The 15976-nt window shown below is 33.5% G+C and overlaps 3 protein-coding genes across 3 annotated transcripts in view; 1 reads left to right on the top strand and 2 right to left on the bottom strand.

The window, feature by feature from the left end:
• LOC130623525 (DNA replication licensing factor mcm7-like) overlaps positions 1-15976 on the top strand; it is a 60543-nt gene that overhangs the window by 36841 nt on the left and 7726 nt on the right. The window lies entirely within an intron of this gene.
• Positions 645-3900, bottom strand: LOC130623529 (dynein axonemal assembly factor 11-like). The gene is made up of 3 exons (XM_057439019.1): positions 3204-3900; positions 2083-2353; positions 645-1321 (listed from the first exon to the last, which is right to left on the bottom strand). The coding sequence occupies exons 1-3, from the start codon at positions 3849-3851 to the stop codon at positions 843-845; spliced, it is 1398 nt and encodes a 465-aa protein (XP_057295002.1). The 5' UTR covers positions 3852-3900; the 3' UTR covers positions 645-842.
• Positions 6298-15976, bottom strand: part of LOC130623530 (NADH dehydrogenase [ubiquinone] 1 alpha subcomplex subunit 8-like) — a 28387-nt gene continuing 18708 nt past the window's right edge. Inside the window, exons 2-3 of the mRNA XM_057439020.1 lie at positions 6911-7013; positions 6298-6626 (exon numbers count right to left, since the gene is read on the bottom strand). Of these exons, the coding sequence (XP_057295003.1) occupies positions 6337-6626; positions 6911-6998 (378 nt within the window). The 5' untranslated portion in view covers positions 6999-7013 and the 3' untranslated portion in view covers positions 6298-6336. The remainder of the gene's footprint in view (positions 6627-6910; positions 7014-15976) is intronic.

Here is a 15976-nt window from a genome sequence, read left to right as displayed (position 1 = left end):
TTCTTATAAAAACGTTGCATTTAAGCGTTTTTTGACGCAATATCATAATCCTTACAACAGCCACATTTTTTTAATACTGTGTATAGAAAACACAATTTCGTCCTGGAATTTAGATTTCAAATCTTTCTGCCAACTTTAAAATAAACATTTGAAAGAAAGACACTTTTATGAGGGACTGGGGCGATTGTCAATATTTTTTATATTATATATATATATTTTTCAATATGACGAGCATTATTTATATCCGTTTATATATGTCCTTCTCCGATTACAAATTGAATCGCATATTGACATTTTATGATGTTAGCGCACACCATGTTGAAATTCAAGTCCACTTCATGCTGTTAAATATCAAAAACATTTCCAACACATCCCCGACCCATTTTTAACAGTGAGATCTGGTAACCAGATTTACGTAAATAATAGATTTAAAGAAAACCTCCTTGTCTTATCTAGTGTAGCCTACCATTTGATGGGGAAGTTCAACCTCGTCCCGAAGACTCCTTTTGTTTTTTTATATTTGGGATGGCGCGAAGACAAGGCGAAAAGAGGTCATAGGGACGAGGTTGGGGAAATTTACTTAAGAACAACCCCATTTTTATACACGAGCAGCAAGAAGTCTGCATGTAAATTAATATTCATAATTTACTTCAAAAATATATTAAAACTCTTAATTTACATATGTAGTCTTAAAAGATAAAAAGATAAATAAAATTATTCACCATACGAAAATATAAAAACCTAAGAAGCTCTGAGCATGAGGTCAACAAAAATTCAGGTTTTTTCCTGGCAAATCAAATTGAACCGCCAACGATAAATAAATAAATAAACGATGTTTATTACTACGTCAAAGGCGGTACGTCAGGATCGTCGACAAACTGTTCTTTCGCTTTGATTTTGATGTCGTTTTCTCGTTGGATATTGTTTTTCCGTTTTGTATATAACTTAGGATTAAACCCTTTTGTCTCACATGCCTCCTCTTGTACGATGTTATGTATATCTACTTTGCTATCATACTCACTAACTTCCAACTTTTCAATGTGTTTCGTTGCATCCTTTACGTCAGATTTTAGAGTGTCGCTCTTTTTTCCTGTATTCAGTTCCATTTTTTTACTACCTGTATTTTTCGTCTTTTTTAAACTGCTGTCTAAAATATATTTCAACTTTGGTAGAGTCAACACTAAGTGTCCAGTAGTTTGTGAACGCTGCGCCGAGCTGGCATCAGGACTAACTTCTTCAATGAAAGCAAGTTGGAAAACTTTTTCTTTAATGTTAACTCGAACATACATCGGTTGCACGTCGACGTCAATAAGCGACGTATCTAAACATAAACATTAACTCATAAGGAGGCATCCATAAAATGCATTTGCCCTGACCCTCCTCCTCTCTACAATCACTAAAATTTGAACCATCCTCCCCTCTAATTTTTATTAAATAAAGGTCTGCAAAAGTAAAAATACGGATTTTCTTCATAGAGGAATAAGTTCTTGTTATCAGATTAGGTTAAATTTACAAAAATATTTAATGTATGATATCTTTACAGTAACTTTATGGACAAGTCGCTTTCGCAGAGCGAGAAAACTTCGCAAAATAAAAGGGGCAGAAATCTGATATTCCAACTATACGTAAAAAGGGTTAAACCAAGTTTAACACTTTTTGTCTGTAAGGGTCAATGAGGGCATTGGACAAAATGTTTAACACATAAAGGCCTGGAGCTAACCACGGCCAGGATTTATCAACTTAATTTTAGTCGGTTTAGGACAAAAAAACTTTAGCCATCAAATCACTAGTCTTTTGAAGCGGCTAACCATATCGTTTCACAGTTCTGTTTGTAAAAAGTACCATAGTATGCACAACAGTTACTGCACACAAATTTATGAGGAGGTAATACGCACTGTTTAATATTTTTGTCACCCAACAAAGCTGACATCTAAAGTCTTCCTTTACTTTAGACAGCAGTCTTGTCTAATTAACAATGGAAACACACAGACTTTGCATTACCTAAACTCAATCTTACTGACCGTAGTTGCTTCATTGTTGATCAATTCTCAATGTTGGTCAAAGTCTCAATGCTGGTCTTACCTAAATGTTTATAACAGGACACCGTCAAAATGAAGCAACCATTTTCATCGTCATCTTCCAAATGAAAATCAATTTGAGCTTGATTAATATTCAATGGACGGCCATCGTCTGTGAAAAAACGAATCTCTCGTTTCTTTGGATTGGGATCCAAATATTTCGATTTCTGCTCTTCTTTCTCTTTCTTTTTCTCTTCCATGTATCGATGCGTCTCCATACGACTTTCCGGTGTGTACGCAGTCGGTTTGGACCAAAAGTTGTCTTCTCCTATATCCTAAAAAAAGCACTCATCAATGCGCTCATCAAACACTACAAATTTTTTTATAAGCAACCCCATTCTTAGGGTCAGGTCTTAGGTTGCGAAGGTCTCATTGGCCCTTATTTTGCCTAGGCGGTTGCTTAGCACCTATTGTTTTTACTGGCACAATACTGGCATTGTGAACCCTACCTTGGGTCGTGTTCGTCAGCAGTGAACACAACACACACAATAAAATTCTCAGGAGCACACTATAGCGTTGTTTCTTCAGAGAAGACTTTTTCAACGGTACAACAGAGGTTTGGTTGGTGGAAAAATCTAAGTTGCTTAATTTTTGGCCCAATTGAAGGCCTGGAATACTAAAGTATACTAAATACTGCTCAGCGTGAAAGCATGCTTTATGGGCGTGGCTGCATGAATAGGAACAATTTCAGTGAAAAGTTCTAGTCCTACATGAATGATCGTACATTTATCTGTGAAGTCTTTGGTAGAAATTACAATTATTTGCTACAAAAGCTACATGCTTTCCAGGGTTTTTTCTGTAGTACTGATAGATAAATGAACGTAAAATAATACTAAATACAATTTGCTTTGAACAGGTTTTCCCACAAGCTCCCGAACTTGTCACAAGTAAGGGGGACTTAATTTGAACCTACCTAAATTAAGGTCGAATTTTAAGTCTGGTGTTTTAACATGCTTTTAAAATCACGCTTCATCCCAATAATTTGAACACACATTTTTGATATAACAAACTGCATAGACTTTCAATTTTCTTATATTTCAGGAGTTAGCAATGGAAAGTACTTATAATCTCGACCTCATGTTTATATTTCTAATATAAAAAAACGTGTAGATGAGAACATTAAACCTGTTTTTTATCACCATTCTTCTCCATGTGAGCGTTTTGCGTGTTAGTGTACCACTCTTTGTTGAAACCAGCTTTTCCTTCGTTATTATTGTCCATTTTTTCTCTGACTCGTTTTTCTTCGTATAACTTTTCCTGTCGCAGTATTTCACACTTGAGACTACTTAATTTTTGCACAGCCAAAATACGAGCTGATTTGTTAATTTCCACTCCATCTAGATGTGTTAACTGAGGCAATGCTGCAATAACATAGTCTCGATAACCCACAAAATCCGTACATGGATTTCCAGTGAGATATAAATCGCGTAAAAACTGATTACCTCTCAAGCATTCAACACTGGTAACTTTTCCAATGAAATTCACGGTTAGGTCTAACTTGCTCAACGACTCACATCCTTCAAGGTTCTCTACCAGAGTAATATTATTAAGTGCCAAATTCAAGTATTCTAATTTTTTCAACCGAGATATGTTTTCAATTTTTGGGATCAAGTTAGCTTGCAAGTATAATATCTTCAGTTGGCGACACCACTTGTCTAGGTATTCGATTCGTTCAACATCACATTGGTGCAAAGAGATCTCCTCCAGAGTTGATATTTCGCATTCATTATGTTCAGCTCGTTTTCTTATTAAATCTTCAGTTATAAAAACCATAGTGTTTTCTTTTTACTAAAGTTAAGGTACATGCACATAATAAGGACAGATTTGCTGAATAGGAATTTAAGTTTAAAACCAACACAGTCTAGATCAGGTTGGAAGATCATAATGATGATGGCAATACACTTCACGTTTGCTGTCCATCATTTATAACGAAACTATGTACTTATTGCTTATATTTAAATTGTTCCTTAAAAAATATATAATCATAGCCAAGTCTTCCCAATGTTTTCGACGTGAAACTCCAGAAATAAAATTGCATTTAAAATTGCACAAGTTTTTAGTCATGCTTCGAACATGGAGATGTATTTGCACAAAAGCTCTATAAGATTTAAAGATAATTTTAAGATTTAAGATAAAAAAAAAACGAAAAAAAAACAGCAACAAATCAAAAGAAAACAAAGTAAATGAGTACGGCAACTCTATGAGTTGGTTGCGTTTTTTTTTATTATTGATATTGTATTAATGAACTAGAAATAAATATTACATGTCCATTAATGAAACTTTCCAGGTCTTCAACTTGATGCTTGAATTATTTCATTTTCTTCTTGTTCCTCTTCTTTTCACAAATCATTGATTGACAGAAATACCGTTTCGTTTGATTCTTCCAAAAAACTTTACTTGTCATACTTGAAATACATGGTCAATCATTGAAACACGTAAAATAGAACGAGTATTTTAAAATGCTGCAAATCTCTTAAATAAACTTTCCATCCAAAGTCATAACATTGACAGGAGTGTTGTACACAAAAGAAACACAAGAATGTGAGCTCCACATATTTGGCCATTGCTACAAATACAAAGCCAAAGCCAGAAAGCTGAACTTTAAGTAAGGGTTGGTTTATACTTGGAAAATTCAGGAGCTGAATAATCTGTTATTTTTTATCGTTATTTCCTCAAGTTTCATCCATTATAAAGCCAATTTTTTCATACAACTGAATTGCTTTCTTACGCTCAAGTTCTGTTTTTAAAAATACAGATTCTTTCCCCATTTTTTGATGGTAATTCAAAACATTTAGCACTAAAGTTTTCCCTAAACCCTTATTTTGATGACTTTGTTTTACTGCAAGCCAATGAAGTTGACCGTCATTGAAAGATGATTTAGGAAACCAAGCAAATCAAATGCCAACATTTTCGAGAGAAAGGATATTTTGAACTATAAACACACCATCAGTGTAGAATTGTCCTACTTTCATGTACCTAAAAAATACTTTGCCAGGTAAAAAGAAATTTATATCTAAAATATACCTTGTCAAATAGATGTAAATATTCATAAACAAAAAGATTTTTTTCTCCATAAAAAAAAATACCTAGACATAAAATCTTCTTTGCTTTTGCACTTCTGTGAACCCAAAAATGCGTCCTGAACTAAAATAAATCAAACAGACTATTAACACAACAGGTTGAGCATTCAAAATCATTTGGGAACCTATTCTTCCATTTTACCAAACAATTTGAGACCATATGGTTAAGAAAAATATATATAAAAGCTAACAACAAATCAATAACATTTATCAGTGAACTTTGAGCAAACTTAAGAAACTAATGAAAGTTTATCTGCGAAAGGGTTTAATCTTATAGCCAGGTTACGAAGCAAAAGCTAATACCAAGCATAACAATTTTTATGTCTTTATTTCTCCTATTTGTGTAAATTTCTTAAACGTTGAGTAAAAACAAATTGTAATATACAACTTACCTATTTCCAACCATATTTCTGCAATCTTTGCTTTATCTTTCACAACATTAATCTGATAACCAGCAGGTATTTCACAGAACGGAGAGTAGCTTTCTGTAGATTGCTTAACCTCATAAATATCATGTTTATTAATTACCATATGTTGGAGACACGTATTTTATCCATAAAGAAATCCTGCTGTTTTTTCACTTCAGGTTGGTGCTTCTTCTAATAAGAGCTTTTATTTATTTTTAGATTTTGTCAGGTAAATAGACAGGCAGATATTCAAACATTGGACGCTTTAGGCACAAAAAAAATGTTAGTTGCAAAAGAGAAATGGTTGAAATCATATTTATTATTTATGAATAAAACATAATTTTGTCTTGGAGAAATGAATATAAGGTGTTGTTTAATTCTAAGTAATCTTTCTGCACTTTTGGTGTCACTGAATAAAATTATATATATATATTTGTTAACTAATATGATGATGAAGATTTGCAGAGTCCTTGTTTTTTTTTTGTTATCAAAAGCTGATTTGTTTTTAAGAAAATTAAGGGCTTAAAAAGGAATAAAAGTAATAACATTCACAACGATTTTTCAAAAGATATTCAGAAACACGTAGACAGGTTCTTTTGAAAATAATGCACATTATATAATTTTTTCCTCAGTTTGCAAAAAATTAAAAAATTGCCCTTTACAATCAAGCCAATAAAAAATGCATTTTTTTTAAATCAACATAAAATATATATTCACAGAAATCAAAAACGCTCAGGGATATTTTAATCTTCTTTTAAAATTGACTATTAGTTACAACATTCCCTTGATATTCACAGGTTGATCTGTTTTCAATCCAAAATGTTGAAGAACGCAAGCGTCGTATTTTGCTTGTGTTTTTCTACACTGACCAAAATACTGATTATTATAGTCTAAACATTTCCAATGGTCAGTGAACTCCTTATTACACACTTCCTTCATCTTTTCAAAGAATCTCATAGCACATTGAGTTACAGCTCTTCCTTCTTCCAACGTTGCTCTTGGATCTTTTGTTGTGAAACGTTTCTGCGTATACTTTGTGAAGTCCTCTTCACAGAATTTACCTTTGAAATAAAAATTTAAGTTGAATTAGAAAAAATACGAACATTTTATCAACATATAAAGATTTAGCAGGTTTAATAAATTGTGTATTTATTCAAATAGCGTTTTTGATTGATTAAGCACCTTAAAACAACAACTGGAGCTATTACGGATATAAAGAGACAATGCACAAGTAACAAATTCTAAGCACTATCATTTAACTCTTGTTTTTATTTTTTATATTTTAAAAATTAATTTTGGCATCAAAGTGTTTTAACACAAAAACCAAAGTATCTGTTATACCTACCTAAATGGTGTGAAGCCCCGAGAAGAACACTTGAGGTCGCTTGAAGTTCTTTGGTATCAATGTCTTTAAAATCAAGATGATCAACCATTGTTTTTTTAGGCCTGGTAAATATTATGTATATTACGTTTTAAAAAACTTCACATACACACAATTTAACGTATGAATAACTACAAAAAACAACAACAATACATTTGTTGGCTATTTAACACAACCAAAAGCTATGCGAGGTCTTGCAAACTCATGCTTATATTATAACTTTTAAACAAAGTTTCCAGTGTCGAAAACTATTTCTGTTTTAATATGGTTCTGAAATTAAAAACAATTTCACTTTATTAACAGGGAAGAAAACAACAAAGCTTGTTTATGACATGCAAAATTATTACTTATTAAATTATAAAGGGTCTCCTCTTGATCTAAATAACCTATATCATTATTAAGCAATTTGGATAAGATCTTTGAAAAAATAATTAAGAACCGATTAATTTCTTTCCTAGATTCTAATAAAATTATAACCAATAAACAATTTGGATTTAGGGCCAAGCAATCAACCACCCGTGCACTAATTAGTCTCACCGAAACTATTCCACAAAATGTAGATAATTGTAAGTTTGCATGTGGAATCTTCATAGACCTTCAAAAGGCCTTTGATACTGCATCACACAAAATTCTCCTTTCAAAGCTTGAACATTATGAAATTAGAGGTGTAACAAAATCCTGGTTTCGCTCCTATCTCAGCGATAGGGCACAACATATCTCCCTAATAAACACCAAATCTAAAAAACTTTTAATCAAACATGGAGTACCCCAAGGTTCCGTTCTTGGTCCTATTTTATTTTTACTCTATATTAATGATTTAATTAACTCAATCATTTTTTCAGCCATTTTCCATTTTGCAGATGACACTTGCATCATCATCATAATCATTCTCGGGTTAACGTTCGTTTTCCATGCTAGCATGGGTTGGACGGGGTATTTTAATGACCCTCTTCCAATCTGGACTGTGTTAGATCTAAACTCAACTTCCTTTGTATCAAGTCTGTCCTTATAACCTCCTGCCAAGTCTTTGACGGTCTGCCTCTGGGCTTTGCCCCAGGAACTATCAAGTCTCTACACTTTCTTACCCAATTATCCTCCTCCATCCTTTCGAAGTGCCCGAGCTCATTCAATCTTCTTATCTGGATAACATCTTTAATTCTACGGATACTTAGCTCATCTGAACTCTTTCTGTCTCTTAGACTGGCGTTACACATCCACCTAACCATTCTCATATCATTCCTTTCTAAACGGTCAAGACCTTCCTGCTTCACTGCCCATGTTTCACTACCGTACAACATTACACTTCTTACACAGGCCTCATACAACCTACCTTTTACCTCAATTGACAAGACTCTGCTAGTCAACAAAGGAAGTAACTCTCTGAACCTTTTTCAAGCAGAACCTATCCTGCAAGCAACACTTCTTCCAAAACCCCTTCACTGCCCAACATATCACGTAAGTAACATAAGTTCTCAACTATCTCTAACAAGCCACTGTTGTACATCATTAAAGCTGGAAATACTTCATTCTCTATAATCTCACCTTTGCAACCCTTGCATACAAACTGAATGTAGGCTCTTAATCTTCCACCAATACTACTGCACTTCTTGTGTACACAATGCTTGCAAGTCTGACAAAAAATTGAGTTACTACCAACCCCTTTCCTGCAAACTCCACAAGGCCACTTTCCAACTACAAGGTCACACTTGGCTGCAATGCTACTTATCATGACTTTAGACTTTGCTGTGTTTATTTTCAGCCCTTTCTCTTCTAGTCCTTTCTTCCACTTCTCAAACTTTTCAACTAATTCTTCCATCGACTCTGCTATGAGAACCAAATCATCTGCATACAATAACTCCCATGGACAACCTGTTCTGAACTCCATCGACAGCGCTTCTAAAACTAGAACAAACAACAAAGGGCTAAGTACAGAACCCTGATGTACACCAACATTTACACTAAATTCATCACTAAGTGAATCGTTAATCCTGACACGACTTCTAGCATTGCTGTACATAGACTGTACCATCGTAACTAGCCACTCATCCACACCTAATTTTCTCATAGCCCACCAAATAACTTTACGTGGCACTCAAAGGCGAAATAGAGATTCTTTCTCTTTCCTGAATACTTTTCCTGAAGCTGTCTGAGTAAAAATATTGCATCTGTAGTGCCACACCCTGGAACAAAACCAAATTGCATCTTATCGATATCAATTCTTTCTCTAAGTAACTTATCAATCACTCTTTCAATAACTTTCATTACTTGATCAACTAACTTCAAACATCTACCTCTTTCTAATGCATCACCCTTACCCTTGAAACAATGCATGTTATGCTAACCATAATCTGAAAAAAATTCAGAAGCACTTAAATATAAATTTAAAATGTATATATGAATGGCTAACTGCAAACAAAATAGCATTAAATGTAGCAAAGACTGAAGCCATTCTATTTAGGCAAAGAAATAAAGCAGTCAACTATGATATAAGGCTGAAATTAAATGGAAAAAACTTGAATTCTCATCTCATGTAAGATATCTAGGTATATTAATAGATGAATTTCTAGATTGGGATTTTCACATATCTTATACCGAAAACGAAGTCTGAAACCTCGTGTTCGGAAAAAGAAGCCATTTTAAAATGCACTGTGAAAAAAAAATGGTATGTGCTTATTTCGTTATATTTTCTTTTTGGAAAATTAACATCTCACGAAAATAACACCATCAAAAAAGTCTTTCATCAAGCATTCAAAAACAAAAAAGAAATAAAAGATATAAAAGTATTGATAAATTATAAGGGTTTTTCTGAGACTACTCATCAAGTGAGTTTTTTCCTTTACAGTAATCTTAATTGGAACAATATCCAACAACACTTTCACCAACACGACATAGCCTCTCTCACTCTAAAACAACTAAAAAAATCTGCAAAACTTATCTTCTGGATTGCTATAACACTAATCTCACCACTGCATAAAAAAGATTTTACTGAAATTTTTGAGACCAGGAGTACCTTTCAATCAGATGGTAATGAACAGTTGGAATCCAGCAAACCAACAAAGACTACTTTAAACTATTTCTCCATATTCAATGTACAGGGTCTAAAGCCACTAACTATTGCATCTTCTGTTCCTTTAATACATAATGTACTGAAAGAGAAGAACCAACTCTTCATAGCACTTACCGAGACCTGGTTATATGATCACTTAGATGCAGAATTGTCAATAGAAGGTTATAAACTCTTCAGATGCGATAGGAACCGTAAAAAGTCTAAAAGAGGTTGATCAAGTGAAGGAGTTGCAATTTACATGAGAGAGGACATTGCTACCCGATTTAAAGTGACACATACAGTAATGGGGTAAACGAACTTCTTGTTTTGTATTCCGAACACAGTAACTCGCTGATAGCAGTATTGTATCGACAACCTGATGATGCAATGCATGGTCACCCATCAGGTTCGAAAGAGTTTAAAACGATGATTAATAATTTGAGTAATACTCTTAATAGCTTTAGTGGCAAATTCCCAGATGTGTTTCTTTGTGGTGACTTCAATTTGCCAAACATAAACTGGGAAACCCATATGATTTCTTCCAAATCAAATGAAGATAAAGAAATGTCATTAGATTTTATTAGTTTTTTAAAAGAATTGTGCAATGCATTCAAAAGCCTACACACAACAGCTTGATCTGCTTATAACAAATAACAAGGAACTTATTCACAGTTATAAATGCATACCTTCCTTACCATCTGTATCCCACCATACTTTAATTGAAGTGACAACTCATTACGACCCAATCGTTCTGTTAAAAAATAATGAGGTTAGAACAGCACATACACCGTTTGATGTATTTAATTACTTTGATGAGTCTATAGACTGGAAAAATATTAACAACAAACTCAACTCTGTTGCCTGGGACATGATGTTGAAAGATATGAACCCCGAACAACAACTACAAAATATTATAGATAAAATTTAACTTCTGTCTGAAGAACTAGTTCCTAAAAGGAAAGTGTTTACAAGGAAACAAGATAAACACTACATACCAAGAGATCGTTGTGTACTTATGAAGCAGCATCATAAGCTTATAAAGCGACTGTCCAAAACTTTTAAATACAAACAAGTGAAAGAAATAAAAGAACGATTAGTCGACATTGAACTTTCTCTGCAGCAGTCATATAAAAAAAGCAGACAATCCCTAGAAAAGCACTGATGACATAATTGAAGCAATTAACACTCTATCTGCTATTTCAGCTTCCGGCCCAGATGGTGTCCCTGCTATATTTCTTAAAAATTGTAAGAATGCTGTGGCAACTCCACTTCTTATGTTTTGGTCAAACTGTCTCAACACAGGTGTAACACCTCTGCTTTTGAGGACTGCAAACATTGCCCCTATTTTCAAAGGAGGTGACCAAGGCAAAGTGGGCAACTATCGACCAGTTGCCTTGACTTCACATGTCATTAAATCATTTGAAAAAGTTATAAAAAAGAACATAGTTGATCATCTTGTACAGTACAATCTTTTTAACAACTCACAGTATGGTTTTAGAGAAGGCCTTTCCTGTTTATCACAGCTACTGACCCATAATGATACAATCCTATCCTTTCTTGAAAGCGGTTCAAATGTAGATAAAATTTACTTAGATTTTAGCAAAGCATTTGACAAAGTGGACCACTCCATCTTAGTTGCTAAACTGAAGCAACTTGGTATAAATGACAAACTGACAAAATGGACTAAATCATTCCTTAAAGACAGAATACAACATGTTTATGTCAATGGTGTAAAATCTATACCCGCTAACGTTGGATCAGGGTTTCCACAAAGGTCTGTTCTTGGCCCACTGCTTTTTCTAATCATGGTTGGTGATATCAATCGGAAGTTAAAATATTCTTTAGCATCCAGCTTTGCAGATGACACATGAATTCTGAAAGAGATTAATGGCCTCATGGACACCTTTAAACTCCAAAGTGATCTAAATATAATTTATAAGCGGACAAATGAAAATAATATGAAACTCAATGGGCGTAAGTTCGAGCACCTAAGTTATGGAAAGATTAAGTCTTTGAAACCACTCTCTGTATATCTAAGTAACACGTCAGAAAAGATTAACAAAAAAATCACTGTGAAGGACTTAAGAGTTATAATGTCGAATGATTGCAAATTTAATAAGCATATCTCAAACCTTACAGTACAGATGTAGGCGTATGCGTACGCTCAACTTGCAAAAATAATTGCTTTCATTAAAAAAAACAATAGGATAGCGAGTTCCTTTCAAATTACGCGAAAATAATTGCTTTGCGTTAAAAACAAAAGCATAGCAAGAAACATTGTTTAAAAACAATATATACTCTGCGCGAGAATAAATTAAACGCGAAGGCCATTAAATTTTTATTTTTTTTAACAACGAAACTAATTATAGCAACATGATTTTAATCTCGATTTATTTAAAAAACCAAAGCTCTTTTAAAAAACAAGAAATCCAATGATCTAAATATTTAAGAAAAAACTAATGCTACTTTTAAAACTTTTAGTAATATTTCTTTATCGTCGAAACATATTTTTTAACATGCAAAACTTTTAAAAGTTCTTTTTATAAAAAGCAACGTTTAGCAACGCAAATGGAAAAACCCTACGTTTGGGACTTTTCCCTTCGCGATAAGATTTCGAAAACAAATTAAATTTTAATACCGAAGAAAGAAAAAATCTAAAAATATAACTTTTGACGTTTTATAGTATCATGCTACATTTTATTGTTAAAAATATTGTCTTTGTTTTTTCTAGCGCGCAACAGCTCTATCTCTTAAAAGATTTAAACAATATATTATAAAGCTATCAAACAATGGCTCGCCGTGTCACATTGATAACATTTAAAATACTTAAAACACTATCTAACGAAGCTTTCCTATCGCCTATGATTTTTTAGAAAGTTAAAGAATGAAGAATCATTCTTTAACTTTCTAAAAAATCATTTCTATCGCCGCTCTTTGTTATTAAACTTTTAAAATGTGATATATATAACGAAGATTTTCTATCGCCATTTTAAAGAGTGATCTAAAAAAAAACATTTCTGTCGACGGTTTTCGTTTTTAAACTTTTAAAATGCAATCTAAAAAACTTTTATATCGCTGTTTTTTGTTTTATATTTCTATCGCTGTTTTTTGTTTTATATTTCTATCGCTGCTTTTCGTTCTTAAATTTTGAAAAGCCGATCTAAAAAAACATTTCTATCACCGTTTTTCGTTCTTAAACTTTTAAAACACGATCTAAAATAGCTTTTCTATCAAAATTAAAGTTTCAATCTTTGTTAAAATATAATAATTTCTATCGCTTAAAAGCTTTATTTAACCCGTGCAAGCAACAATGCCTTCTTGCTAGTTTATTTAGTTTCCACGCAAAACTTTTGTTTAATAAATACATTGATAGAGTTGATAACATTTGCAATTGTGCTATTGGGAATAGTTATGTTAACACTATTTAACAATAGTTACGCGCAGTTATAATAAGCTATTTTTTCTTCAATAATCTTTTGTTTATTACGCGCAAGTTAATGACTTACAAGACTTGCAAGATAATTAATAAGAACAAAAGACAAACAACTACCACCTCCGAGAAAAAGGTGTGAAACTTGAGCGCACACGTACGCTTACATCTGGACTGTACTGTATATCAAAGGCAAACAGGATAACTGGATGGATATTACGAACATTCGAGAGCAGAGAAAAAAACGTGATGGTGACTCTTTGGAAATCATTAGTTATTCCACACCTTGACTATTGTTCCCAGTTATGGTCTCCACTAATGAAAGGACAAATACAAGACATTAAAATCCTTGGAACTCGATGTTTTTCGTACTGGGACGTACTAAAAAGATTGAATCTTCTCTGGAGAGAAGAAGAGAACGGTATGCCATAATTTACATCTGAAAAGTGATTGAAAAAATAGTACCAAACTTTGGTTAGGAAACATGGTAAACGAATGATCGTTTGGGTCTAAATTGTGTTGTTCCTGTAGTGAAGAAAAGGCCATTTTATAAGATTCGTTGTGCTAGCAATTGTTTAATGGTCTACCAAAAGTAATACACAACCTATCTGATTGCAGCATAGACTTCTTCAAGTCGAAGTTGGATTGCTTTCTTGCTACTGTTCCTGATGAGCCACTGATACCAAATTATGTTCAGTTTCGAAACACGAACAGCATCATTGACATAATGAGCATTGGACTCGCAGAGTTGGATGCGTGAAGATCTCACAAAATCTACTTCAAAGTATTCAAAGTAAGTATTATTCTTATTCAAAACATTGAAGAAAAAAAAGGATTTTCCAATAATGATCAATGATCAGGTGAGGCAAAAAATTTTTACCGCAGAAAATTCGTTTATGGTCCAGTGTAATCTTTCCCACCTCAACTATTTTGATCTTCTAATGGTAAGAAAAATTATGTTGAGTCTCTCTCCTCTGCGCTAGCTACCCTAAAAGCAATTTCACCCCAACCATAGTAACTAGATTGAGCAAGCATGTAACTTCTACCTACAATAAACTTTGCTGACGCTTTAAAACATAATGGTTAGCACTAAAAGATCACAACAAGAATGTCAGGGTTCTTTTAAAAAAATATAATTTAGCAGCTATCAACAACTTACACTACCAGAGCTGCCATTATGGTTTCGCTTGGCTGGCTATAGGTTGTTTTTAAATAGGGTGCCATATTGACCATTATATAATATTTGTCAAGAATATGAAGCTAATAAAGAAAATAAAAGGGCGTTAAAAAAACTTACCAATAAAAAAAACATTCGTATGTATACAGAAACATTTTTTATTATTTTAAAAATTTTTAACTTTGGCTTTTTACTTTCTAATAACGTTTTAATGTTTTTTAAAGTGTCGTAAATTTGTGCAATTCCGCGCTCTATAAAGTGCAAAGAATATTTCTTTTTCCCAGGCCTTTTTGTGTTTCCCGCCATAAATAGCAGAAATCAAATCAAAAACGGAACAGGACAAAAGTATGTGACTGGCTTTAACGGCTAGCTGGAAACTGAAGTTGAATACACTGACGACAGCAATTCTGATCTGAAACTTTAGCAGTTTGCAGCATCTTCAAGCCTATGAAAGCAGTCTGCCTAGTTTTATTTACATTTTTACTTCTATATTTCGTTTTGAGAAGTTACAGTCTGGTAAAAAGAAAGTTGTTTAGTAGAACGCGGGCCCCAATTAGGTCTATGTAGCTCAAAATTAGCATTAAATACTCTAGGAGGCTAGCCATGTAAAATATGCACATCTATCTATCTACTTTAAAAAAAGTTCATTTTATTTTGTTTACACTATGTTGAGAGTTGGTAATTTAACATTTATAAGTAAAGTTCGAAATAATAAAACAAATATAAAGCTAGAATTTCTTAAGTTAACAACATGCTTTCTCCTTGAAACCTGTATAATTTTAATCTGATTGCGTTGAACATCCTCATCCCAGGATTTGCTGTTTCATGTCAAATTCACTTTTGCCTGGCCTCATTATCAAGAAAGCAAGAACCCCTGGGGACGAGGTCATGGACTCATTAACAGAGTAGATATATACTTTTCCAAAACCAGATTAAAAAACAATTTTTAATCTCAGTCTATTGAGGCATGGTGCACCAAGCATGTCTGAAAATAAGTACTAAAACAAAAATGCTGTCGACAGTTAAAGCTCGTGTGGTGTGGCATAATGAAGGTTGTCTTAAATTTCTACATACAGTGCCGATTGCAAGTAAAGCTACACATTTTCAAGAGTAAGAGTCATCATCATCATTCTCGGCTTAACGTCCGTTTTCCATGCTAGCATGGGTTGGACGGGGTATATTAATGACCCTCTTCCAATCTGATCTAGACTGTGTTAGATCTAAACTCAACTTCCTCTGTATCAAGTCTGTCCTTATAACCTCCTGCCAAGTCTTTCTCGGTCTGCCTCTGGGCTTTGCCCCAGGAACTATCAAGTCTCTACACTTTCTTACCCAATTATCCTCCTCCATTCTTTCCAAGTGCCCCAGCCAATTCAA

This window comes from Hydractinia symbiolongicarpus, chromosome 13 (assembly GCF_029227915.1).
Source record: "Hydractinia symbiolongicarpus strain clone_291-10 chromosome 13, HSymV2.1, whole genome shotgun sequence".
NCBI classification, from domain to species: Eukaryota; Metazoa; Cnidaria; class Hydrozoa; order Anthoathecata; family Hydractiniidae; genus Hydractinia; species Hydractinia symbiolongicarpus.
The sequence above is the reverse complement of the archived record's forward strand: the minus strand, read 5'-3'. Positions and strand labels throughout refer to the sequence as shown.

Excerpts from the sequence above, each read along its gene's own strand:
- LOC130623529 (XM_057439019.1), bottom strand. The coding sequence starts at position 3,851 with ATGGTTTTTATAACTGAAGATTTAATAAGAAAACGAGCTGAACATAAT. Across the intron at positions 2,354-3,203 it reads AGAATGGTGATAAAAAACAG|GATATAGGAGAAGACAACTT; the intron begins GTTTAATGTTCT and ends TGCTTTTTTTAG. Across the intron at positions 1,322-2,082 it reads GTCCTGTTATAAACATTTAG|ATACGTCGCTTATTGACGTC; the intron begins GTAAGACCAGCA and ends GTTTATGTTTAG.